This window comes from Rhinolophus sinicus, linkage group LG07, assembly GCF_036562045.2.
Source record: "Rhinolophus sinicus isolate RSC01 linkage group LG07, ASM3656204v1, whole genome shotgun sequence".
Lineage (NCBI taxonomy): Eukaryota > Metazoa > Chordata > Mammalia > Chiroptera > Rhinolophidae > Rhinolophus > Rhinolophus sinicus.
In genome coordinates, this window is record NC_133757.1 from 110,193,271 (window position 1) to 110,219,877 (window position 26,607).

Consider the following 26,607-nt stretch of genomic DNA (forward strand, 5'->3'; position numbering starts at 1 on the left):
AAACTATATTCTGTTTTAACTTGATGAGAAATCCATTGAGAATGTTTAAAAAATTTTAAGGCTTTTCTTGAGATGTAATTAGTCCCTTGTTTCACATAAAAAATTATTTGGATATTCAAATTTATTAAAAATTCACTATCTACCATTATGAGAATCCTCTATGAATGAAAAGATCTTACAAATCCTGTATATAACAGGGGAATTATTAGGCCCTATATTAATAGGCCATTAATAGATTAAGTAAGTTGTATCTAAAACTACCATCTCCTTTCAATCACCATTAGACTTTGCTTGAAACTAAAGACGTGATACAAATTTTAGATTAACAGAAATCTTGTTCTGTTAAAATAAAAATAAGCATTTGGCTCCATGCCAAAGACAATGTTTCAAATATTGATTGTTTTATTCAATTTAATGAGTATTTACTAAGTACTGTCTAGGTAGGTATGTGAGATACAGCAGTGACCAAAACAGATTAAAAATCCCTGCCCTCATAGAATTTACAATCTAGTGAGGAAGAAAGAAAACAAACAATAAGTAAAATATAGACTATGTTAGATTACGGTAAGTGCTGTAGAAAATAATAAAACAGAAAAAAAAGATAAAAGAGTTTTGAAAGGAAATGAACAGGGTGATAAAGGAAGGTGATCTTTGAGGAGACGTGATGGAATTGAGGGAGTAAGCCATGCATTTGGATACCTGGGTAAAAGGTAAAGGGCATTCCAGACACGTGCAAAGGTCCTGAGGTAGGAGAACGCCTGTATTGGACAAAGAAGAGCAAGGAGGCTAGTATACCTGGAGCAGAATAAGCAAGAAGGAAAATCAGAGATCAGAGAGAACAGGAGCTCATATAGGGCCTGTCCTTGTCTATCATTGTAAGGACTTCGGCTTTTGTTCCACAAAAATGCCTGGGAAGCCTGGAGATATAATAACTATTTGTGTTATTTTAATTTTTACAAATTGAAGATGTCCTTGATAGCATTATATATATTAGTCTATGTTTTCAGACACACCTCTGCTCCACACGTCTCATCCTACCACAGGTTAGCTTAGAGATGTTCCCATGGAAAAGGAACCAGACACCAAGTGGCAATGGGCATGCGCTTTTTCAAGTCTCTACTTGAAAACATCTCATTGGTCAAATCAAGTCACATGGCTAAGACCAATATAGAGTCCTGAGGCAGAAAATCCCATCCAGAATGGGAAGGTACTACAAAGTTACAAGGGCATGGATATGGGAAGGAGTGAAGAAGTGGGGCCAATTATGAACACAACTCGTGGTTGAGAGGGAGTGGCTGCAGGTCCTTCTCCTTTCTGAGTCAGATGATAACCTAAGGACCTGCACTAGAGGACACCAATACTGGCATCTAAAATCCATCGTTCCTGTGGGAAGTGTGGTTGTCAAAGAAAGGTACAGCCCAACATGAAGATCAATCTATCTAGGTCCAGCCAGCAGGGAGAGGATGAATAAACAGAATCCTCAGAAAGATTCCTTATTGAAAGAGAGCTGCTGGAAGAGAATTAAAAGTATAATAAGAACTCAAAGAGTTTCATGAACAGCACAAATGGACTAGGAATTTAGCATATTAATACAAGAGAAGATGTTTAAAGTTGACAAATTACAGGCCTGAAGATCAAGTGAAAGAGATCTCAAAGCATAGAACAAAAATACAAAGAGATGCAAAATCATTAGGGAAATGAGAAGAGATTTGAAAGATAGGTCCTAAAGACCCAACATATGAATAATAGGCATTCCATGGAAAGAAATAATGGGGAGATAAAAGGGCAATAAACATAGCATAAGAAAATTTCCTTGAGCTGAAGAAGGACATGCAGACTGAAAGGACTCACCGAATTTCAGATGATCTTAATCAGGAAAGATACATTCCTAGGCATATTCTGATAAACTTGAAACTCTAAGTATTTTGGATAAATAAAAGCTTCCAGGGGCCGGCCGGTGGCTCAGGTGGTTAGAGCTCCATGCTTCTAACTCCTAAGGCTGCCGGTTCCATTCCCACATGGGCCAGTGGGCTCTCAACCACAAGGTTGCCTGTTCAATTCCTCGACCCCGCAAGGGATGGTGGGCAGCGCCCCCTGCAACTAGCAATGGCAACTGGACCTGGAGCTGAGCTGCGCCCTCCACAACTCAGACTGAAAGGACAACAACTTGAAGCTGAACGGCACCCTCCACAACTAAGATTGAAAGGACAACAACTTGACTTGGAAAAAAGTCCTGGAAGTACACACTGTTCCCCAATAAAGTCCTGTTCCCCTTCCCCAATAAAATCTTAAAAAAAAAAAAAAAAGCTTCCAGGAAGAAATTTTTTTTTCATTTTTCTTTTTTACTTACAAAGGAAGCAAAGGAAGTAAATAGAGAAACTGCCATCTAACTTCAACTCTGTAATATCAGAAGCTAGAAATTCGTAGAATAACAGCTATACATTATTATAAAAAGAACTGAAACTCTAGGATATTTTATATAGATTAAAAAATATTTGGCCAACTGGGAAAGATAGTTAAATGACTTGGTGTGAGCGAGTCCCAGAGTACAGATAACGTGTACTCAAAGCAGACAGAGGAGGCCATTTGTGAGAAGAGTGAGAGTCACACATTATCCAGTCTGAAATATAAAACAAGGCCAGCATCTATGGCTGCAGCTCAGGGGTGGAGAAAAGGCTAAAGAAGACCTAGGACCTTGCTCTTAAGCCTCTTCCAAGGACAGGGTAGCCTCATGTTTGCTGGAGAGAGGAAGAGCCATCCTGCATGGCTTGTTACCAATCTTTCTTATCCTTCCTCTGTCATTGCTTCCAGAGTCATAACTAACTAGAGTCAGATGCCAGCATGCCCCAGAGGGACAGTAGCAAGGCCTGATTCAGGAGGAGACAGCTCTATCCTAACATAAAGCAACACATTAACAGCTGCACTATTATGGGCTCAGGTCCTTCAGAATAAAGGTTGTAGTCACCCAATCAGGTAAAGAATTCCAACAATGAAGGCACTGGGTGAGGACAAGAGGACTATGGAATGGGAGGTGAAGGAAGTAATAAATATCACCTTTGACCTTGTAATGGTTACAGAAATAAGAGTTGTAGCACGTATGCAAAAATACACACACGCACACACTCACACACAATATCTATTTACCTATCATCTATTTAATCTGTGTATAGATATACACACCAGATCTTTTTCTTTCAGATTTTCCCTCTCTTGCTTCCCCACTATGTTGAAAGAGAATTGGTAGTGCTTAATTTTACAATTGAGTTTATAGGTCAATGTCAGGAGCCACGTTAATGAGGATTGCACGTCACCTGCAGAACCTTGAGATGGATGCAATGGCTGATAATACTTCAGTCTCCCCTTGCTGAGAGGATGTCAGTATCTTTGTTTGCATGATGGATAGTAGCTTCATGTTAGGCAGAGCATGAAGTTTCTCTTCTGTTGATCTAAGGGTAAGAATGGATGCTAAATAGCAAAGAGGCTAGATTCTCGAATCCATTCTCTGCTCTTCAGATGCTCTACTCTCAGAGCGTAACTATTATACATCTCCCAGTTCCTTCTTCCGCTGGCTTTAAGGTAGGTTCAGCCTATGAGAGGCCCTGGCAGAAGACTGAAGGACAGGAGGAAGGGAGAAAGTAAATTATTTGCAACTCTGCCTCATGCAGCATCTGCAGAAGTGGTTGTGTCACATTCTCGGTTTGGGTTCCTGCCAGGCAGCCCGTTCTGTCCCACCTCAGTGGGAAGCTGAGTCCCCCCCATTCTAGCCCATTTTCTGGACTTTAGTAAGTACACCTCCTCCAGTGGTCCTGCTTTGGGGTGGTGGTAGCCTAATCTCTGGGTTGCCTCAATGTCCTATGTCTCAGCTTTTCTATCTTTGGTTTGTGACTATTTAATTCTCTGAATTATTATCCCCTTTTGTGAAAGACCTTGAGTGGTTTCTGTTTTCCTGCCTAGACTCAAACAGAAACGTACATGTATTTCATTATAAATGACCTCAAACTCTTTTAGAAGTAGATAGGAGTTTTAGAAAGTAAAAGATATTATAATCATCTAAATACTTAAAAGTTTATCACAGTCATCTCTTTTAAAAGTCACTGTTATTGATTTTATAAAATGTAAAAAAAAAACTTTGTCCCTTTGTAAATACCAAAGCCCTTTAAATGTAAGATGGTGTTATTATTTACATGAATATTATTGAGTATTTTTCTTGTAATGTGGCAAAGAAATAACCTTTTAAATAGTCTCTTGATTTACACAATGGATGTAGATGATCTTTTGATGGATGGAATTCCACGAACCGACCCAAAAAAAGCATATTTCCCAAATTTTATATTTGACTAAGCTCTAAATATATTCTTTCAGGCATTTCTTTTTCTCCTTGAAATTGCATGTGAAGTTGTAAATAACCCAGATGTTACTGATTTGTTAATATTTAAGTAATCAGCATTGTTTGGTATAAAACATTTGAAGGCTTATGATGTTTTTCAAATATCTTTATTCTTTGAAGACCAAGGTTGAGGACTGCCAAGGCTAAATGAAACTTGAACTACGCAAGACTGAAGTCCAGTGAACCTTAGAAATGTTAAATTTGCACAAAGCCCAAAGCTAACTGATGTTTTCACATCTGGCCTTTGATAGATACCATGCCACCAAGGAAGAGTGGGTTATTTTTTGTTCTGTTTTGCTTTGTTTTTTTGATGGTTAATTTTGCTCTTGTTGAACGTTCCCATTCAATCACAAATTACATTTTATGATTTATGATTTTGACCAGATGGCTTCAAGATTACACTGCATTGGCATGCAAGAAGGCAGCCAATCATATTTGGCCTCTATTCTGAAGCCATGTTTATTTTGGTTTGTTTTGTTGTTTGTTTGTTTTGTGTTTTTTTTTTTTACTGATCAAGTGAGATAACCAGTTGCCAAATAATACCTATACATTTTTTTTCCCCACTTACCCAATTTTAGTAAGCTGATTACAGCCAAAGGTTTTTGAAGGATTTAAGTATATTGAAAGAAGAAAAGATCAACAGTATGGCGGAGTGATTGCACACAAGTTTTTGAGTCAGTAAGACCCAGGTGTGGTTCCTAGCTGTGTCAGTTACATCAATGGCCTTCTCTGTAAGTGAAGATAAGAAATAATAGCAGTCTCATGTAGCTGTGGTAAGTAAAAGAGAAAATATATGTGAAGAGCTGAGTATATTGCCTGGCACATACCATATCTTCAATTAGCTATTGCTACTCGTATTTTAGTACATTTTTCAGAACATACTTTTTCCATGTTAGAAAATTATTTTATACAAGATGAAAGACAGAGATGATAAGACATTCCTATATGTGAGTAGAATCAGTAAAACGTCTGTGGATCAGTGAATAGTTTGTTCACCTGTATAACATTTTTGTTTTGTTTACATTTATTTTTTTTCCAAATGGTACATTTACATAGTTCAAAATTCAAAAGGTACTAAAAATATAGAATGAAAGAACTCCCTTTCATCCCTGTACCCCACTTACCCAGCTTTACTCCTTGTGAAGCAACTAATGTTAGCACTTTTCTGGTGAATCCATACAAGATATGTTATGCATATACAAACAAATATTAATATGATCCCTTTCTTTTGCATAAATAGTAGCATGCTATACAGTTTGCTTGTTACTGAACTTGGCATTTTTGCTTCACAGTGTATTTTGCCTATCATCCCATATCAATATGACTGCATAGTGTTCATCTACGCATTGTTTAGCATATGTGTATATGCTATACATGTCAGTAGGGTCAAGTCTGTATATCTGTAGGATAAATTCCCAGAAGACCTGCTGGGTCAAAGAGTATATGTAATTGTAATTTTAATGGTTATTTGCAAATTGTTTCCCATAGAGATCACACCATCTTATACATCAACAAACAATGTATGTGGACATTTAAGAATCCATTTTCAGGGTTAGAAACAGACCAAAGGTTCAGCTAGCTCAACAGTGCATGCTGAGATCTGCATGCACTTTGAATCCCAAGTCCTTTTTTTAGTGATAAGCTCCAGGCAGAAGCATATCTCAGAGAGATGTCTTTTTGTCTCCATGGTGACACTTACCTATTTAGAAACTTCAAATTATTGTTTCTATGTTACAAAGTAAAATTTTTGGATTAAAACATTCTGCCCACTCCATGTTTAAATAGAAAAGAGACAAGAAAAATCCTCATAGGCAAACAATGGTGCACACACATGCCAGGGAATCGTTCCTTTTAGGAATTTTCTTAGTATGAATTTGGGGGTATATTTTTCTGCTCTCTGAGGCTTTCTTCAATATGCCCTCTGACTTTTGAGAAAGACTTTAATTTGTTTTGTTTATTGACAGAACATGGAAACGGGACAGGTGAGAGTGGGGCAGTTATGAGTTTGCACTTTATTTTCAGCTCCTCTAAGGAGAGAATTTTGCTGGTGTGGACTTTGATGACTTAAATGCATTTATTTTTTTTTTTTTGCTATTAAGAATTAAGATTATAATAAACAGTGTTTTCCAAGGACAAAAATGTGCCTACTTTTCTAATTTTCTTTTCAATTAAAACAGTAATCAGAAAAAAAGAATTCAGCTGAGCTATTGGAAAAATCTCACAGGGCAGAAGTAAACACGATCCAATCCTTAGTGTTATGAATTACAGGAAGAAAAGTCCCTGCAAGATAATCCTTCAAAAACATCAAAGAGGTGTTTCAGGTATGTGTGTGTTCCTGTCACTTGGGGTCCCTATGTGAAAATCTGCCCATTTGAAGAAAGGATTCGATTGGCTGTGAATGTACTTGTTTGCAACACTGAGCAGTTCATTTGTGAATGTGTGCCCATTTGAAGATTAACTGCCTTCTGCATGTGGGCCAAACCATAGGAAGGTGTTTAAAACAAAAGGTTTCTTAGGGTTTAAGCATTCACTAGAATCTCCTTTCACAGCATTGATTTTAAATTCAAATTCATCATTAAGTGAAGCCTAATTTAACTGGTCCAGCTTTCTCATGCTTTTCAGAGTGAATACTTTTCTCCTTGTTTCTTTATTGGTACAGAATTACTCTTTGAATTCTGTATGACTTGTAATTTCAGTTAAAAGAAAGAAAAATAAAAGCAAAACTTTGTCTATTGTGTGATAATAACTCAAATCAGTTATTTGCCATACTTGAGAACAAAAACTTGACTGATACAGCAAGCATTTTGCTTTCCTTCTGTCTGTTTTGACATCATAAATACAGTTATTGAAACATTTTCTGATTGCAAGTAGTCAATACAACCCCACCAGTCTTTTCAAACTTCTAAGAACAGATGTAGAGTTGAAGTGTGAACTATAGCAAATGAATTACAATTACTTTATTTACATCAATAATAATCCTTTTTAAAAAGCTAATTAAAAACTCCAGCAAGTACATTTTTATGGATAACTGCTCACAGTAGCTCTGGGAAAAAGGGAATTAGTTGGGTCAACTAACCAGAAAATGTTTTAAAATTAAAAGTAATTTTGACTTATGACCAAAAATCTAATAAACCCACACCAAAGATGTGGTAATAATTGAGAAAAATGCTACTTCGTGTATCTTTAGGTTACTCTGTTTTTGTTCATCAATGCATATACTTAATTTGATATAATATTTTAAATGGTCTCATTTTATATATCAAGCAAAATTTAAAAAAAAATAAGAGAAGGCAATTTGGCCAGGGGCTATTAAGACAAGAATAGCTATCAGGCTTACTTGCATATATTTGTGTTATATTTTTCTCAGAAAAATAAAACTAGCTTTAAATGGTCACTGATTTTATTTCAAGACTATGTCCAGGGCTTCTCTTCATGGCAAAATAGTAGCGTCAAAGGCAATCAGGCTGATGAGACCACATTCCAGACATTGCCCCCATCCCATTGTGTGTATGAGATTAAACAGGCAGGTAAAGAGGACCCTATCTTGAGTGGATTTAATCTTTCCATGTCTTTATAAGGGAAGAGGTGGACGTGCCTACATGTTACAGCTAGCAGAATGTAGTATTGTATTAGCCAGCGTCCAGTCAGAGAAACAAACAAACAAACAAAACACTAGGTATTTTAATGGGAGATTTTAAGTAGTGAATTGGTTATTTAAGAGGTGTAGGCCTGAGAAAACAAGAGTGGAGCACTGGTGTTACCCAAAGCCAACAGCAGAAGCAATAGCTATATCTACATCTGGGGAAACAAAAGGAAGGATAATGGGATTACTGTTCACCTCCTTGGAGGAAGGGCCTCTTTGGCGGCAGGGAATTGGGCCTACACAGTCAGGAACTGCAAAAAAATCTGGAAAGATGTCTCTTTTCTCTTCCTACCATCTTCTAATCTCACTCTATTGCCTCCTATTGGCAGAACTTAATAGCCAGATGGCAAAGGAGCCTGGGAAACGTATTTTACAAAGTCCAAGTCCTACTATCAGAGAAGCTATACAAGGGTCAATTGGGGTTGTAGGATTCAATTACTTGAATTTTTACAGAAAACGAACCAAAATGCTGTGTGGCAATAAAATTCAGACATTCTTAGGTTACTCTGTTTTTGTAAAGGATTTTATAAGTCGAAAAAATTCCTGGGCAGCCGGTTAGCTCAGTTGGTTAGAGCACGATGCCCGTAACACCAGGGTTGCTGGTTCAATCCCCGCATGGGCCACTGTGAGCTGTGCCCTCCACAACTCGATTGAAACAACTAGTTGACTTGGAGCTGATGGGTCCTGGAAAAACACACTTAAAATAAATAGAAAGTTAAAAAAAAAATCCTATTTATTGGCTAGTTTAGCAGAGAACTAATAAAACCACTAAAGGTATTAAATTAGTGATTATTTTCATGAATTATTGCAATATATTTTCTGTCTCCCGAGTAAAGAGAAACAATGGAGTATTATCTCTATTACTTATTAATTGCTGTATAACAAATTATTCCACAATTTAAGTGCTTAATACAACAAACATTTATCATCTCACACAGTTTCTGAGGTCAAGAATCTCAGAATTAAGAATCTGAGTTTAGCTGAATGGTTCTGGCTCCAGGTTTCTCATGAGGTTTCAGTCAAGATTTCAGCGAGGGCTACAGTCATCTGAAAGCTTAACTGGGTTGGAGGATTTGCTTCAAAGCTTTCACATGGCTGCTGGCAGGAGGCTCCAGTTCCCTACCAAGAGAACCTCTCTGTAAGTCTGCTTAGGACCCATAACACCCATCATCCACCAAAGTGAGTCACCCATGAGAGAGGGAACGTACGAGAACAACCAGAATGCCGAAAGTGTCTTTTATAATCTAATCACAGACGTGAGGTACCATTACTTTTGCTCTACTGTACTCTATTGATCATCCAGACCAACGTTGGTACAAGTAGGGGCAATTATACAAGAGTGTGAGTACTAGGAGACAGGGATCATTGGGGGCCATCTTAGAGGCTGGCTACCAGAATACCCAACCTTTTTTTTCCCCAATTTTTAAAATAATTTTACTTATTTATTTATTAGCTTCATGTGTACAAAACACTGTAATAGTTAGACTTTTATCATTTATACCCTCACAGAGTGATAACCCCCTCCCCCAATCTACTATCCCTCTGACATCGCATACAGCTATTACATTTCCACTGTCTCTATTCCTTATGCTGTACTCCGCTTCTTGTGACTATATATACATATATATATATATATATATATATATATATATATATATATATATATATATATATATAATTATAGGTGACATTCATTATTATTCAGCTTCAGCTTCAGGTGTGCAGCGCAGTGATCAGGCATCTACATCATCCCTGAGGTGGTCTCCCTAATAAGACAAGTGTCCATCGGAAACCCTATAAAATCTTTACATTATTGATTATATTCCCCAAACGGACTTTCATATCCCTGTGGCAATCTTGTGGTTATTACCGATCGTGCTTTCTAATTCCCTCACCTTCCCCCTTATCCCCCCCATCTAGCAACCCTCAGTTTTTCCTCTATGTCTCTGAGACTGTTTCTGATTAGTTCATTCATTTATTCTTTAGATTTCACATATAAGTGAGATCATATGGTATTTGTCTTTCTCTGAGTTATTTCACTGAGCATAACGTTCTCTAGGTCCATCCATATCGTTGCAAATGGTAAGATTTCATTCTTCTTTATGGCCAAGTGTTACTCCATTGTATAAATGTACCACAGTTTCTTAATCCAGCCATCTACCAATGGGTATTTCGGTTGTTTCAGAATACCCAACCTTTTACTGGAAAAAACTCCAGAAAAGTATCATTTTTTAAAACAAAAAAATCCCATCCAGTACTGTTTTAAGCTCCAAAGTTTGTCAAGCAGACTTGAGGTATTGATTATGCATAAGAAAAGAAAGGTGACACATTTGTATAAGTTGAACTTGATTAATTTCATTTGGTTCTCAGTAGCATTGTATCTTTCAGGTTTTATTTGATTAAAATGTCTGCTTAAAGAGTTCTTCGCTTTTGCTGGTCATAAATGGATTCCTCGGAGTGAAGATTTTCATTTTAGATGTGGTTTCTTGAAAAGTTTCATAAGTTAATGTTAACAAGTAAAGATCCTTTGAAAGTGAGTTTCTGTAAGTTTTGGTCCAGTTTAAGGTCATAGGATCCTTTATCGTTGCCTGAATAGTGAGCTATATTTGGGGATTTGGCATACAGAGGGTCTGTCTTGGACTAGGTATCAAAATACCTAAAGGATTTCCTTAAACAGGCCCAGGGTCAGATACAACAGGTGCTTTACTTCTAATTTTGGAACCAGAAGCAGATAGTTTAGAGTGAAGCTGTTCTGTTCTCATTCTGTAGGAGTGAGAACAATAAGTAATTTTGTCAAGACATCGAGTGTAGAAAAGACCAGAAATGTGTTATTCCTTCTGATAACAAACCACATTTTTACAAGATAACACAGAATTTTGATGAATTCTGATAAAGGCCTCTGTTTCCTTAGTATTTAAAAATTCATTTAAAAAATTTGAAAGTGGACTTTAGTGTCAGGTTCTATGCTAGGATATTTAAATGACTATGCTCAGTCTTATTTTGATTATACTATTGTCAGTGAATTAAATTTTTGTAATAGAAAATAAACATATTGTAGAATTAATGATGTATTTGGTTTTCTTTTTTCTTTGTTTTTTAACTTTTGTTTATTTTAAGTGTGTTTTTCCAGGACCCATCAGCTCCAAGTCAAGTACTTGTTTCAATCTAGTTGTGGAGGGCACAGCTCACAGTGGCCCATGTGGGGCTCGAACTGGCAACCTTGTTGTTAAAAGCACCGCTCTCTAACCAACTGAGATAACCTGCCACCCCAGGTTTTCTTTTTTCGTTTTTTCGAAGTATTTTAAAAGAATTTTGGGACTTTAGAAGATGGTGATATTACTTTGTTAAAAATATATTAAAGCATATTTAAATAAGATTGAAATATGGATAAAATAGAAAGTATGCTTGAAACACTATGAGTCACCCCAAATGAAATTATTGTGCATATAAAAGCAAAACTTTTGACTTGAATGACTTTTTAAAAAATGAAAGCAATATAGTCACAAATGTTTCAATTACAAAAAAAAAAAAAACGGTTGACAAATTTTCAAATGTGAAGTCCCTGGAAATATATTTCTTATATATCCTTAAGATATTCAATGCAATCTTACCACGATATATACAGTATACTTTCCATTAATACATACTGAATATGAGATTAGCTTCAGAAATTCTGATTGAACGAATATTAAATGTTAGGAAAGGCATGGTTTTTTTTGGCATATCAGAAAGTCTGTTGCTTATAAAATGAATACTACAGAATCTACTCATTTAGGAATTCAATATTTAAGCTCTACAGTTTAGGTGTTAACTCTCTTTGAATTTTTCTGCAGATTGAAAGGCAAACCATGCTTAAAAAAAAAGAAAAAGAAAAAGGAAAAAAAGACAAGCCATGTTGTAAGTAGTGACAAATTTCAGTAATTCTTTTTGAGTTGAATGAGAAGTGTATGTAGTGTAAATGTTTTTAGAGAAAAGGTTTGACTTGAAACTAGATTTTTCTAAAAGTGATTCCATATTGTTTATTTCTCTACTACATGTACAAAAGTTAATATTGGGACAAGAAAATTTATTTAGGTCACAGTAACTTTTGTAGTCTCCAAAAACAGCAGGACTGGAGATAGAATCTTTAAACATTAAGACATCAAATTGAGATGCTCCAAGGAAAGTGAATACACGTCATTAATTGCTTGCACTTAAAGTACTGAAAACAAATTTCTAGAGTCTTCGGTAGTTTGCATTGGACTCACCATCTGGCCTACCTTGTCCCCATTCCAGAGTTTGACTACATGTCTAAACCTACAGTAATCCCCCACTTTTCCCTTCTTCTGACCCACCCCTAAACCCCACCATGGCCTTGAGACTGGAGTACATTTTATGATTAACTATGTATTTAAATAATTAGGATACCAGCTGCTGTTGTATTGTAACAAAATAAAATTCTGGTGTCACAAAAACGTGCTGGAGAAATGCTGGGTTCTAAACATAACTTGACATTCAACTTCAGAGGGTGGGAAGTTGAGCTGGAAACCTCAAGCACTGGAACCCATGGCAAGTCCAGTATGTTATCAAGCAATTAAAAGATGAATTTTTTAAGAAAAAAAATTCTAAGATTTTCCGACCAGTGACATCTTTTTGTGCTGGGGTGCGCAGCTACAGTGGAAGGGTGAACAAAAGTGTCTGTGGCAAAGGCATCATCTTGCCACAGTGCGTGAGCTGTACTTTGAATTTCTAGCAGGAATCAGCAGTTCAGGGGTGATTTATGGACAGTCTGTGTCGTCCTACACTGTGCCAGTTCCACCAACCTTCGCCAATTAACTGTATTTTCTGCTTAAGCCGTTAAAGCCACCTCCATGGAAACGCCTCGAGAAGAGGGGGTGTGGGGGTGTGGGAGGGAGCAGACAGGTGCGCCCTCTGTTTGGGAATACACAAAGGGCCCACCCAGCCGCCGCCGTGTCCCTGGCAACTCCGCGCACTACTCAGGGCGCGCACTCACGGCGCGAGCTCTTTCTGCGGCACCGCGGTGCAGTGGGCGGTCCGGCGGGCGGGGAGGCACGCGGAGATTACTGCGCGTCAGCTCGCTGAGACCCTCGGCCAGCTCGCGGACGCTGTGCCCGGGAAGCGCGAAGCGACGTCCGGGAGCGCCCGTGCTGTAGGGACTTGTAGTTCGCGTGCCTCCAGGGCGCCGCCTCCACGGGCAGGCCGGCTGCGCGTCCCCGCCCGTCGCAAGCCGACTTCCTGCTGCTGACAAAACTACATTTCCCGGCATTCTCCCCGCTGTCGGGCCGAAAGCGAAAACAAATTCTGGGCTGCGAGGGTGCTGTCCTCCGCTAAGCGCCCCCACCCGCTCCCCGCCCCTCCGGCGCCCTTCTGCGAGGTGGGGAGACGAGAGGCCGCGTCTTTCTCTTTTGGCTTTCTTGGCTTCCAGTGTAGGGAGCGCGGGGGACGCAGGCGTCGTTTCACCTGAGCCGGCCCCGCGCGTGTGGGGGGCGGGGGCTTGCTCGCCTCACCCCAGTCGGCACGAGGAAACTTGTAGGGTAGACGACCCCCGGCCCAGGTGCTGAGCGGGGCAGCAAGGCCGCCGGGACGTGAGTGCTCACTCTCGGGTTTTCTTTAATTTCCACTCGGTTCCGTGGGGCGCGCGGTCCCTCGGGAGGAGGCCGCGTGCGCACAGCCATGCATTAGGCAGTGCTCCCCCATGCGCGCGGAGAGCGCGGACCGCTGCCTCCGGCTGCCGTCACCGCCTGCCGCCCGCGGAGCCCGAGCCCGAGCCGCCGCTCGTTCTAGGCCGAGGCGTTGAGGAGCCGGCACCGCGGCCATGTGGGGCTAGCCCGCGCCGCGCCTGGCCTGCAGCAAGACCGGCAACATGGAGGCAGCCGTCGGCTCCCTCGACGGCGGGGACCAGGGCGTCTCAGAGCCCCGCGAGGACGCGACGCCCATGGACGCTTATCTGCGGAAACTGGGCTTATATCGGAAACTGGTCGCCAAGGACGGGTCGTGCCTGTTCCGGGCAGTGGCAGAGCAGGTAATGGGGTTGGGGGTGGGGTGGGGGCGTTGGGGCCGGGTGGGAAAGCGGCTGCCGGCAGCTGTCCCGGCCGCCCACGTCCGGGGCTGCGCGTGGCCCCGCTGTCGTCACAGCCGCCCATTGTAACGCCGGAATGGGACGCTAGCCTGTCTGGAAGCTGTAAATCGAAACTTAAAAACCCGTAAATTAACTGGGTGTCGTCCCTCTAGGTTAAGAGGTAATGAGTTGAGGACAACCTGTGAGGCCTGCTGAGAGCGTGTACGTTTGATTGATTGCTGGGGACTTGGCGAAATGGTATTTTTCCATTCTGTTCCGCATTCACCGTCTCTCCGTTTTAGAAGCAGAGCGTTCACACCAGTTAACCAAATGTTTACTGGAGGAGGTGGTGCACCAGACTTGACTCGCAGAACGTTAGTTTTTCTGCGACTGGACTTTGGAATGTGGGGTAGTCAAGCCCGCACGATGTCCACTGAATCAAAAGGGGGACAATGTGCAATTTGGGAAAACCAACCTTTTAAAAATACAGAATGTCTTAAAAATAATAGTTTTTGAGTAGATCCCACACTTTATTATGTTCTGCAAGGCAATACAGATACGCTGAAAATCGTTTACTTTTTAAAAGTCTGTTTTGATGTTGGTAGTAGGAAGGGTGTAATTGAGGATTCTTTAGGCCCTTCTTGACCGAGTATTTTCCCTGTTAATGGTCAAAATAACTTTGTAACACAATTGCCTAGGAAGGTATTTCTGGTTTTTCTTGTAAGAACTTATTCTATGTTATATAACACTGTAGTTGGAAGTTATGCAGTTACCAAAACCCATCCTATATTGAAAAATAGCTGTTGAAATAGTTGAATAAAAGTTTCAGGTTACCTCCCTGGTGTGTATTTCATACCTTTCAGTTTGCTTTCCTTTCTTCGGTTTAAGATTCCTCCCCTCCCCTCCGTGGAGTTTTTATGTTTTTGTTTTCTCACCTTTTTTGAATGCTAAATAGCTTTCAAAATTTCTATTTGTGAGTGTTTTACTTAACATCTGTAGACCAGTCTATTTTCATTTTTTTCGACGTTGAAAGGCCAGCCGTTTATTTACCAAGGGCGCTTATTTTCACATCAGTATCATGAAATTGTTTTTTTGAAACAAATTGATTTAACTGGTACAAACCTTTGCATTATATTGCAGGCATTGTCATTCAGACATTTTTCCTAGAGCTCCCCAAATCAAGCTTTGTCTTTTTCAGTTCATTACATTTCTCTAATTTTTAGAAATTCCGGATGTTTCGGTCTTGCCACCCACCCTAGTCGTTACTATTAGTAGGTAAACAAGTCTGTCCCATTTGTGAGTTTGGGGATCTCCATCTGTCCTACTTCCTCTGTCTCAGCCTCCCTGAACTCCTCAGCACCTCCAGAAGCAGAGGGAAGAGGTGGAAGTGAATTCAGCCTCTATTTATATGTATTAGCACTAGTGAGCGTTTGGTAAGGGAAGAGGTAGAAACAAATAGAAATAAGGGACATATGGCACTTATTTGGAGTTGGATTATCCAGATCCTAGTTTATATTGAAGCAGAAAAGAGTGTCTGATTTCCAGTATTCCATGCCATAGATAATTGGTGAACTTATTGTAGTGTGGGATCTCTATTTTTAGGTAGAAAGGGGCGAGAACTAGTTATACTGAAAACTCATTGGTAACATCAGCTAAACCTCATTACAATAAGATGCAATAAAATAAGTTAGGCATAAGGGACTATCTCCTCCACTTATGTGACTGATTTTTAGTATACTGAGCTTAGAAAACTTTAATACCATGACTTTTGGGGAAATTTCAGTAGACATGCACTAACCATGTAGCCTTCATGGCCAATAACAAATTGTGTGTGTGGTGGGTGGGTGACTTAGCAACAACCTCAGGCTGCTCTTAAAAAATATGTACAAAGGATTTAATTTTTTGCCAATATTTTCTCCAAAAATATCAAAATAATTGAACATTACTAAGAAGGAGTCACAGTAAATAATCTGAATGGTGTCTGGGGGGAGTGGGGCAGAGACTTGAATTAGGAGTAAGTCGTACCTCTCCAAATTACCTGATTTAGATAGGACCTTCCCTTTTTACACTACTGGACTTGGGCCTGCAGGAGGCCTGACCTGAATCAGCTTTGTGGCTATGGAGCTAAAAATAGGGCACTCTTTGAGGACTTGCTAAAGCAGTGTATCTGAGCCTTCCTCGGTGTTTATCACTATCGTTTCCCAAGTAAATATTGGAAAGCCGCCTTTTTCTAGCTTATTTTCACGGGTATAATAATTTGCAGAGATATTTGTAATACCATTTGAATTTTTCCTGAGTGTCCTTGAACTTGCACAATATTAATACTTTTTAAACACTTGTCGTGTATGTAACCTTGCTTCTCTTGCAGTGCTTGGTTTTGTAAAGCACCAGCACCCAATACTTGATGGAAGTTGCTGGGAGTTTTGCTTCTGAGTAACAGGTTCAGATTTCATGTGCTAATAAAATCTTTGTTAAAAGGAGAAAAAACAGGAGATATGCCTACCGTTGTTTTTGACAGAAAATAAGCTTTAATTCATTTATGTCTGCCACCTGTTGCTAGGTAAATCACTTTTAAGACTAGCTTCACTTTGCTAACTGCAGGAAAGCCATATCAGATGACACTATGGTTTACTCAAACTAGTAATTCCTTGATTCACAGTAGTGTCCAATATAGCTTCTGTGAAAGAAGTGTTGTTATCATTTGTTGAATTGACAAATTGTGTAATGGTTGTTTTTTCATATGGACAAGCCTTCTGGTGCTGGAAGGTTACAGGGTATAAGAGTGTTTTTAAATATTTCTTAGGACATCAATGTAGGTACACTCAGTTAAGCTGAAAACCAGCTAGTACACTGAACACAAACTCATTGCCAACCTCACTAGAAATAGTGCATCTTCAGTGTATCTCAGTGTAAAGGGACATACTTTGTTTCCCGAAAATAAGACCTAGCCGGACAATCAGCTCTAACGTGTCTTTTGGAGCAAAAATTAATATTAAGACCCGGTCTTATTTTACTATAAGACTGGGTATAATATAATATATAATACTGGGTCTTAATATTAATTTTTGCTCCAAAAGTCGCATTAGAGCTTATTGTCCATCTAGGTCTTATTTTCGGGGAAACAGGGTTACTAGCTGTCCAGACATTTGTGCCTCTGATTCTGTGACTATATAAATGAGTCTTGGCTGTTACTTATCCAGAGACCTATAAAATGTGCAACTGGAACCTCCCTTTAACTTAATTCTCTGCTCACCCTGACTATAAGGAAGAATCACTCAGTTGGCATTGTAGCTTTTTTTTTTTAAAGTATAGTTGGTATACAATGTTATATTAGTTTTAGGGGTTCAGTATAGTGATTCAACATTTTTGTACCTTACAATGTGATCACTCCTCTAATTCTAGTAATTATCCGTCACCATGTAAACTTCTGACAGTATTATTGACTATATGCCCCTTCAATGTTTTCATCCATCCCTTCATCCCCCACCCCTCTGGCAACCATCCCTTTGGTCTCCCTGCATCTGTTTTTGTTTTGTTTTGTTTTTTTAGATTCCACATGTGAGACCATATGGTATTTGTTTTTGTATGACTAATTTCCCTTAGCATAATACTCTTTAGGTCCATCCATGTTATTGCAAATGGCAAGATTTCATTATATTTTATTGTTGCATGATATTCCATTATGTGCGTGCATGTGTGTACACATATACATGCGTGCGTACACAGGCACACACATCTTTATCCATTCGTCTCTTGATGGACACCTAGGTGGCTTCCATATCTTGGCTTTTGTAAATAATTATGCAGTGAACACAGAGGTGCATATATTTTTTCGAATTAGTGTTTTTGTTTTCTTTAAATAAACATCCAGAAGTGAAATTGCTGGGTCATAAGTTCTGTTTTTAGTTTTTTGAGAAATCTCCATACCTCCATACTGTTTGCCACAATGGCTGCACCAATTTGCAGTCCCACCAAAAGTGCACAAAAGGTTCTCTTTTCTTCACATCCTCGCCAACACCTTATGTTGACTTTTTGAAAATAGCTATTCTGACTGGTGTAAGATGATTATCTTATTGTGGTTTTGACTTGCATTTCCCTGATGATTAGTGATGTTGAGCATCTTTTCATATGTCTGTTGGCCACCTGTATGTCTTCTTTGGAAATTTGTCTTTTCATATCATCTGGCTTAAAAAGTACTACTGTTTTTATATGTCATGCCATCTTTGTGGTTAGAGGAAGAGGTGGGAATGAATAAAGATCTAGAAATTAGATAGGGAAATGGAGGGAGACTAATGTGTGTTGGTTGTGAGGTTATTTTGGTGTGAAAGATAGAACTAGGTTGCAACTTAAATCTTAACAAAATGCTTAATGATGTGTTGCTTTTTCTTTTTAGGTATTGCACTCTCAGTCTCGCCATGTTGAAGTCAGAATGGCCTGTATTCACTATCTTCGGGAAAACAGAGAGAAATTTGAAGCGGTAATTTGGAATTTTAGCATGCAATGGTGTCTTGACTTGTTCAGCCTTTAGAAGTGGCCTAGTGGGAATTTCACAGGCTGAATCTTAATGCAGGTTATGAAAATCACCCTATAAAAAAGAACTGCTTTATTGAATTTGCATCCAGTTATGTTGTGTGTGTTTTTTTTTTTTTTTTTTTTTTTGGCTGTTTTGTGGTATTCATTTATTCAGACATTTAGAACGCTTCTATGACAGATAAGACACTGAGTTGTAGAGGATAGAAGGGTGACTTGGGCAGGATCCTTGCATATGAAGAGTGAGCTTTGTCTAACATGGTCAGGGAATTGGATGTTGTGGTTAATAGAGTTTTCTGTGATTGTAACCCCTATGAATTTAAAATATTTCAGACTTAAAATAAAAAATGCTGAGTATAGCTAATAACCGAGCGTTTTATCAGCAGGCATTACTAGGTTTTTAATTTTTAGGGTTCATAATTGTGAATCACATCAGAACACTAATTATGTAAATAATGATTAATAGTTAATAGAATTTTACTTAGCACCTTATTGTAATTTTTTAGTAGTATGTATAGAAGGCTGTGAAAAAAGATGAGTGACCTATTTTCATTTTACATTGAAAGCCTTATAGAATTTACTAGGTATTGGGTTTATGACTAGGATTATGTCATCTGACAACTTTCAATGGTATTTTCCTCTGTTGACTGCCAAAAGAACGTTTACACTTTGTAAATAACTCAGTTCTAAGACTTAGTAGGTAAATAGTTCTCAGTTTGGATGTGCTCTTGGGTCGGTGTTCCTATATTCAAGCAAAATAATTGTTATTGGTGACATTTTTCTGGATGCCATCTTACAAGATGGACAGTAATATATTCCAGAGAGGAGAGTTACCTGCCTGATCAGGAGATATGAAAACTTGTCTTATAAAGAGAAAAGTGGTAATGTGGAAGCTCGATAGAGAGTTTTAGGTTGTAGTGGAGATGAGGGGCATAAGTGGAGTGGTCTTTAAGTATTTGAACAAATTACAAGTGAGTTAGTCACTATTGGCCCCAGAAGGTAAAAACCTGTTGTTGATAGTAATGGAAATTGTTAGCATTGGTTGAGCACCTACTATGTGCTTGGCATTGTTTTAAATGCTTTGTGTGTATTTAGCCTTTACAGTCTTGTGAGGTATAATCAGAGGTTGAAAGTTTCAAGGAGGTAAGTTTCACTTTCCTTATAGTAATAAGCACCTTTAGTTTCTATTGGCCAGATTGGAAAAGGCTGTCATGGGAAGAGGGGGTGTACCCTGTGACCAAGAACGTTCAGTTATGGCCTAAATGGATACTTTCTGATTAGAAAGGAGAATCTCATATTGGATGCAGGCTTGTGTCAGAACACTGCTTAGGTCTCTTCCAACTTTAAATGGTTCCTTGGGGTTTTTTTAAGTCTGTTAATAATCACTTAGTACAGATCTAGCCTCTGATTGGTGGGATATTTAAAATATGTAGCCATTTTATTATAAGTATGTGTTGAAACTTAAGATAGTTTTTGGAAATTTGACAGTATACTATGTATAAAAGAATCTGAATATTAAAAAAAGAGAAACAAAAAAAGACGTAAATCCATGGACACTTAAAAGATTTTTATAGACTGGGAGTGTACTTTAATGTTTTTAAGTGTATTACTTTGCTAAATTGACTGGGAGTGTAATTTAAATAAAATTCAATTTGGTGTTTCAGACATGTCTTTTAGAGCTTTCTGAATTAAATTAGTGCAATCGCTCTTAGAAAAACAAAAAATATTATCACATAGCTTGAATAAACTCAATTTTATTTTTGTTAAAGTAACAATGATTAAGCTGTATTAGAAAATTTTTGTTGGTTCTTCAAAATATTTTTAGCATTATTCTTACCTCTGTTTTTAGTATAACTGACCCAAGATACAATGAATGTTCATATCTGTATTAGTAAACTAATTTCTTAGCTAATGTTATCTGTCTTTATTTAATTCTCTTCCTACCCATTGGCCATTAAATTAATCTTAAAGTACTGTTTTTTTATGTAATTTTTCAGTTCATAATATCACCTGTGGTGACCTTGAAATGCCTTCTCCCTCTTCTGAAAGTCCTGCCTGGGCTCAAAGCCCTCTATAAACAGGTGTCCAGTTGAGTTCCTCTCTCCCTACGAAGAGGGAAGTGTTCCTTCCAGCCAGGTCACTCCTGTCTTCCCAATACGGTGCTGTCACTGCCTCCATATGCCACGTTGTCCCTTTGCCCATCCAGATTCTGTCCAGGAAGCCTTTTCTGACAGTGCTTCCTTCTGTAAATTCTTTTCTATGTTTATGATCTTCACTTAGTCATTTGTATTTTCATAATTAGATTATATATGTATATATATTTTTTACCATTTCTAATGTATGCAAGGTTTGTGTAAGAACTTGGTAATTCACGGTGAAGAGGTTAATTATTGTTTTGATGTATTCTTAATAGACTTTCTTTTTTTCTTTTTTCAGTTTGTAGAAGGGTCATTTGAAGAATATTTAAAACGTTTGGAAAATCCACAGGTATGCAGTAATCTAACATTTTTTTAATATTTAAGATTAATATAGTATATGAAGAAGTTACAGTGAGTTACCCTGTTTCTTTATAAACATTTCTTAGGTATACATTTTTTTTTATTAGTTTCAGGTGTATAAAACAATACAATGTTAGACATTTACTCCTCTCACAAAGAGATAACACCCAAAATCTTACTACCCCTCTGATATCATACAAAGCTATTAATAGTACCATTGACTATATTGCCTATGCTGTGATTTTCACCTTGTGACTACCGTGTTACCCTGAAAATAAGACGTAGCCAGACCGTCAGCTCTAATGTGTCTTTTGGAGCAAAAATTAATATAAGACCGGGTCTTATATTAATTTTTGCTCCAAAAGACACTTTAGAACTTAGTGGCTAGGTCTTATTTTCGGGGAAACGGTATATATACAGAGGGTGCCAAAAATATGTATACACATTTTAAGAAAGGAAAAAACTATTAAAATTGTAATACTCAATATGTACCAATAACAAAAGATGAATACAAATCACGTTTGACTTCTGCAATTACAAGAGGTGCTCAAAGTGCTTACCATCAGTGTAATCTTAATACAGTTTTTGCCTTTCTTAAAATGTGTATATATTTTTTGGCACCCTGTGTGTGTGTGTGTTTGTGTATTATAGTTGACATTCAGTATTATTTTATTTTAGTTGTACAGGGTTGTATTAGGCATTTATATAATCGATGAAGTGATTCCCCCCAATGAGTCCAGTACCCATCTGATACCCTACGTAGTCTACAACATTGATTACATTCCCCATACTGCATTTCACATCCCTGTGACTGTTTTGTGACTACCAATTTGTGCTTTCTAATCCCTTCACCTTCTCCCCCGACCCCCATCTAGCTCTAGCTCTTAGGTATACACTTTACACGGCATTTAATTAGAAGACAGAGCTGTGTATTGTGCACTGGATGTTGCCTAAGGACAGAGTCATGGTGTTTTTATTTTTGTTATAATGGCATAGATTGTAGCATAAAAGACCTAAAATAACAGTGGTGATGAATTTCAGGATGCTCTGTTTGTATGTGTATGGAGATTTGTGGACAGGGCAAGATTTTTATTTATTTTTAATTTTAATTTATTTTTTTAGTTTCAGGTGTACAAAGCAACTTAATAGTTAGATATGTAAACCCCTCATTAAGTGATAACCCACCCCGCAAGCTACTACCTCTCTGACATCTTACACAGCTGTTATAATACCATTGACCATCTTCCCTATGTTGTACTCCACATCCCGTGACTATAAATACCTATATATTTAATAATAGTTGACATTCAATATTACTCTACTTCAGCTTTCAGGTGTAGAACGCATTGCCAGGCATCTACACAGTCTATGAAGTGATCCCCCTGATAAGTCCTGTGCCCATCTGGCACCTTACATGATTTTTACAACATTGTTGATTCGAATCCCCATACTGCATTAACTACCAATTTTTTTTTTTTTTTTAAATCATTTCCAGCTAAAGCCTCCAGTCTTTTTTTTTGTTTTTTAAAGATTTTTATTGGGGAAAGGGAACAGGACTTTATTGGGGAACAGTGTGTACTTCCAGGACTTTTTTCCAAGTCAAGTCGTTGTCCTTTCAATCTTAGTTGTGGAGGGTGCCGTTCAGCCTCAAGTTGTTGTCCTTTCAGTCTTAGTTGTGGAGGGTGCAGCTCAGCTCCAGGTCCAGTTGCCGTTGCTGATTGCAGGGGGCGCTGACCACCATTCCTTGCGGGAGTCGAACCGGCAACCTTGTGGTTGAGAGGACACGCTCCAACCAACTGAGCCACCCGGGAGCTCAGTGGCAGCTCAGCTGAAGGTGCCATGTTCAATCTTAGTTGCAGGGGGCACTGCCCACCATCCCTTGCGGGACTCGAGGAATCGAACTGGCAACCTTGTGGTGGAGAGCCCACTGGCCCATGTGGAAATCGAACTGGCAGCCTTCAGAGTTAGGAGCATGGAGCTCTAACCGCCTGACCCACCAGGCCGGCCCTTAACTACCAATTTGGATTTCTTAATACCTTCACCTTTTTCACCCTGCCCCCAACCCCATTCCCATTTATCACCCTGGTAGATCTAGTACCTATTTGGCACCATATCCAGTTGTTACAATATTATTGACTATATTCCTTACGCTATACCCTACATCCCCATGACGACTGTGTAACAACCAATTTGTACTCATTAATCCCTTCCCCTTTCACCCATCCTTAACCCCCCTCTCATCTTAAAGAAGTCCCTCTAAGATTCCTTGTAATACTGGTTTGGTGGTGATGAACTCCTTCAGCTTTTTCTTGTCTCGGAAGCTCCTTGTCTGTCCTTCAATTCTAAATGATAGCTTTGCTGGTAGAGTAATCTTGGTTAGATGTTGTTGCTTTTCATCACTTGGAATATTTCCTGCCACTCCCTTCTTGCCCGCAAAGTTTCTGTTGAGAAATCAGCTGCCAGTTTTATGGGGGCTCCCTTATAGGTGACTGCTTTTCTCTTGCTGCTTTTAAGATTCTCTGTCTTCAACCTTTGGTGTTTTAATTATGATGTGTCTTGGTGTTGGCCTCTTTGGGTCTGTCTTGTTTGGGACTCTCTGCACTTCCTGGTCTTGTATGTCTATTTCCTTCACCAGGTTGGGGACGTTTTCTGTCATTATTTCTTCAAATAAGTTTTCAGTTCCTTGCTCTCTCTCTTTTCACTCTGGTACCCCTATAATGAGAATGTTGGTACGCTTGATATTGTCCCAGAGGCCCCTTAAACTCGCTTCAATTTTTTGAATTCTTTTTTTTTTTTTTTGCTGTTCTGGTTGGGTGTTTCTGCTACCTTATCTTCTGCATTGCTGGTTGAATCCTCTGCTTCATCTAATCTGTTGATTCCCTGTAATACAGTGGTACCTCGGTTTTTGAACATAATCCGTTCTGGAAGATGGTTCGAGTTCTGAAACATGCAAAAACCGAGACACAGTTTCCCCATAGAAAGTAATGCAAAATGGATTAATCCATTCCAGACCTTTAAAATCAACCCCTAAAACCGCAAATTTAGCATGAATTTTACTATCTAATGATACCATAGATCCATAAAATTTATGGCGTTCGTAAACCTAAATGTTTGTCAACGGAGATGTTGGAAAACCGAGGAACCAGTGTATATTCTTCATTTCCATTATTGTATCCTTTATTTCTGACTGGTTCTTTTTCATGGTTTCCATCTCCATTTTTATGCTTCCTATCTCTGTTCTCCCTGAGATCATTGAGCATTCTTTTTATTTTGACTTTTATTTTAAGTGTGTTTTTCCAGGACCTGTCAGCTCCAAGTCAAGTAGTTATTTCAATCTAATTGTGGAGGGCATGGCTCACAGTGGCCCATGTAGGGATCGAACCGGCAACCTTGTTGTTAAGAGCACTGCACTCTAACCAAGTGAGCTAACCGGTCGCCCCATTGAGCATTCTTATAACCAGTATTTGGAACTCTACGTCTGATAGATTGTTTATCTCCGTTTTGCTTAGTTCTTTTTCTGGAGCTTTGTTCTGTTATTTGGGACATGTTTCTTTGTCTCTCTATTTGGCTGCCTCCCTGTGTTTGTTTCTATGTATTAGGTAGGGCTCCTATGTCTTCCGGTTTTAGCAGAGTGGCCTTCTGTAGTAGGTGTGCTGTGGGGCTCAGTGGCACAGTCTTTCTGGTCACCTGAGCTGTGTGCTCCAGGTGAGTCCCTTGTGTGGGTTGTGTGTGCCCTCCTCTTGTAGTTGAGCCTTGGTTGATAAGTGCACATTGGTGGGAGGGACTGACCCTAAGGCTCACTGGATGTGAGGACTGGCCTTGACTACAGTGGAAGGGTTGTTGTTGCAGGGCTGACCCTACAGAGCAGGATCTGCCTCAGCAGGACTCTGGTGCCCACCCAATCCGCCCCTTAGGTGTGTTGTACTTGGAGGCAGCTGGGTAATGCTCCAGCTTGTTTTGAAGCTGGCCACTGGGGGCGCCAGCCCCAGGACCACCTTGGAGAGCATCTGCTGTAGGTCTACTTCAGCTGTGCCCTGCACCCCACGCACCTCCGGCCCCCCCCCGGGCCACCCAACAGGAGCCACAAAGAAATCCGCTGCCACCAGTCACCAGTGCTGAGCTTGGAAGCGCCTTGAGAGGCCATGCCACAAACGAAGGCTGGCTGCCGCTAGTGCCACACTTAGGGCTGCTCATCCAGAGGTACAGGACGCAGTCAAGCCAGATGCTGCTTGTCTGGGGTCTGCGAACCTTTAAGAGACCCTAGGAAAGTCTGCAGCTTGAGCCAAAGCTGGCTGTCTGCATGAAAAAGCCTCTGAAAGCAGCCTGGGTGTGCCCAAAAGTTGGGCGGGCCTGGGTCTTGAATCGCCAGGGCATGGCGAACGATAGGAGGAGACTCAGATATGGCAGTTACCTGCGTCTGCATGCAGGGAGCGGGAGCCCTCAGCAAAGAAACAATGGCCTCTACCAGCGCCAGCTCACCTGTCCAGGAGAAAGCCGCCTCTCCAGCCCCTGTCCCAAGGCAGACAACTTAATTCCCCACTGTATGTCCCTGCCGCCTTTCCAGCTGCTGCCCCAGCGCTGGAGCTCAGAGCGAGTGATTCTGTTGGTGGGTAAGTCCTCGTGCAGTCCATTTAAGCGGAGCCCCTGTGAGTGCAGCAGTACTTGGTCTCACTCAGTCACAATCTACTGGTTTTCACAACCGGAAATTATGGGGACTTCTTTCTCTGGCACTGGAACCCGGGGCTGGGATCTCTCGCTCCTCTGGGGGCGTGGGAGAACCTCCACAGCTAAAATACTCCTCCCCATCTTGAATGGTCACATGCAGGTGTGAGACCAGCCCGTTCTGGTCTCTGCCCCTCCTACTGCGCGTCCTTGGTTGAAAGGCTTCAGTTTAGATTGGTTTTAGGTGATTTTTCAATACTAGTTGTTTTGCAGATTAGTTGTAATTTTGATGTGGTTGTGAGAGAAGGTAAGCACAGCATTTACCTACTGTGTCATATTGGTTATCTCTGGACAGGACAAGATTTGATTGCTTCCTTAGGTAACTGAGAAGACAAGGTTTTTTAATGGAGGTTCCATTTCACATGATGAGCTTGAGAAGAAGGAAGAATGAAAGGATAGGATAGTACTTCCACACCAGGTCCTGATGCCACACTTTGTCAGTCATGTTGAGGTTAAAAGAATATTTTTTCTGTTTACGAAACTAATATTCTGTGAAAATCCAAATATTGTGGAATGTCATATAGAATGCCATGTAGAATGTTCCATCAGCCCCAGAGGTAATCATTGTTTAAAATGACTTTAGGAAAGGAAGAAGCTACGAAGAGGAGTCAGGTAGAGATGAAAGGGGATAATAATACAAGATCAGAGTGTTTGATCAATGACCGGTGTCTCCATTTGATTCCCTACCCCAATTTTAGTGCTTGTTGTGGGCCAACATTTGTCGGTCACCCTGGGAATACAGAGGTAACTGAGATTTGAATGCTATTCT

At 39.6% G+C, this 26,607-nt stretch overlaps 1 protein-coding gene across 1 annotated transcript in view; it reads left to right on the top strand.

The window, feature by feature from the left end:
* Window positions 1-13,309: 13,309 nt before the first annotated feature.
* OTUD4 (OTU deubiquitinase 4) overlaps window positions 13,310-26,607 on the top strand; it is a 46,448-nt gene continuing 33,150 nt past the window's right edge. Inside the window, exons 1-3 of the mRNA XM_074338473.1 lie at window positions 13,310-14,052; window positions 18,482-18,565; window positions 21,055-21,105. Coding sequence (XP_074194574.1) covers window positions 13,894-14,052; window positions 18,482-18,565; window positions 21,055-21,105 — 294 coding nt within the window. The 5' untranslated portion in view covers window positions 13,310-13,893. The remainder of the gene's footprint in view (window positions 14,053-18,481; window positions 18,566-21,054; window positions 21,106-26,607) is intronic.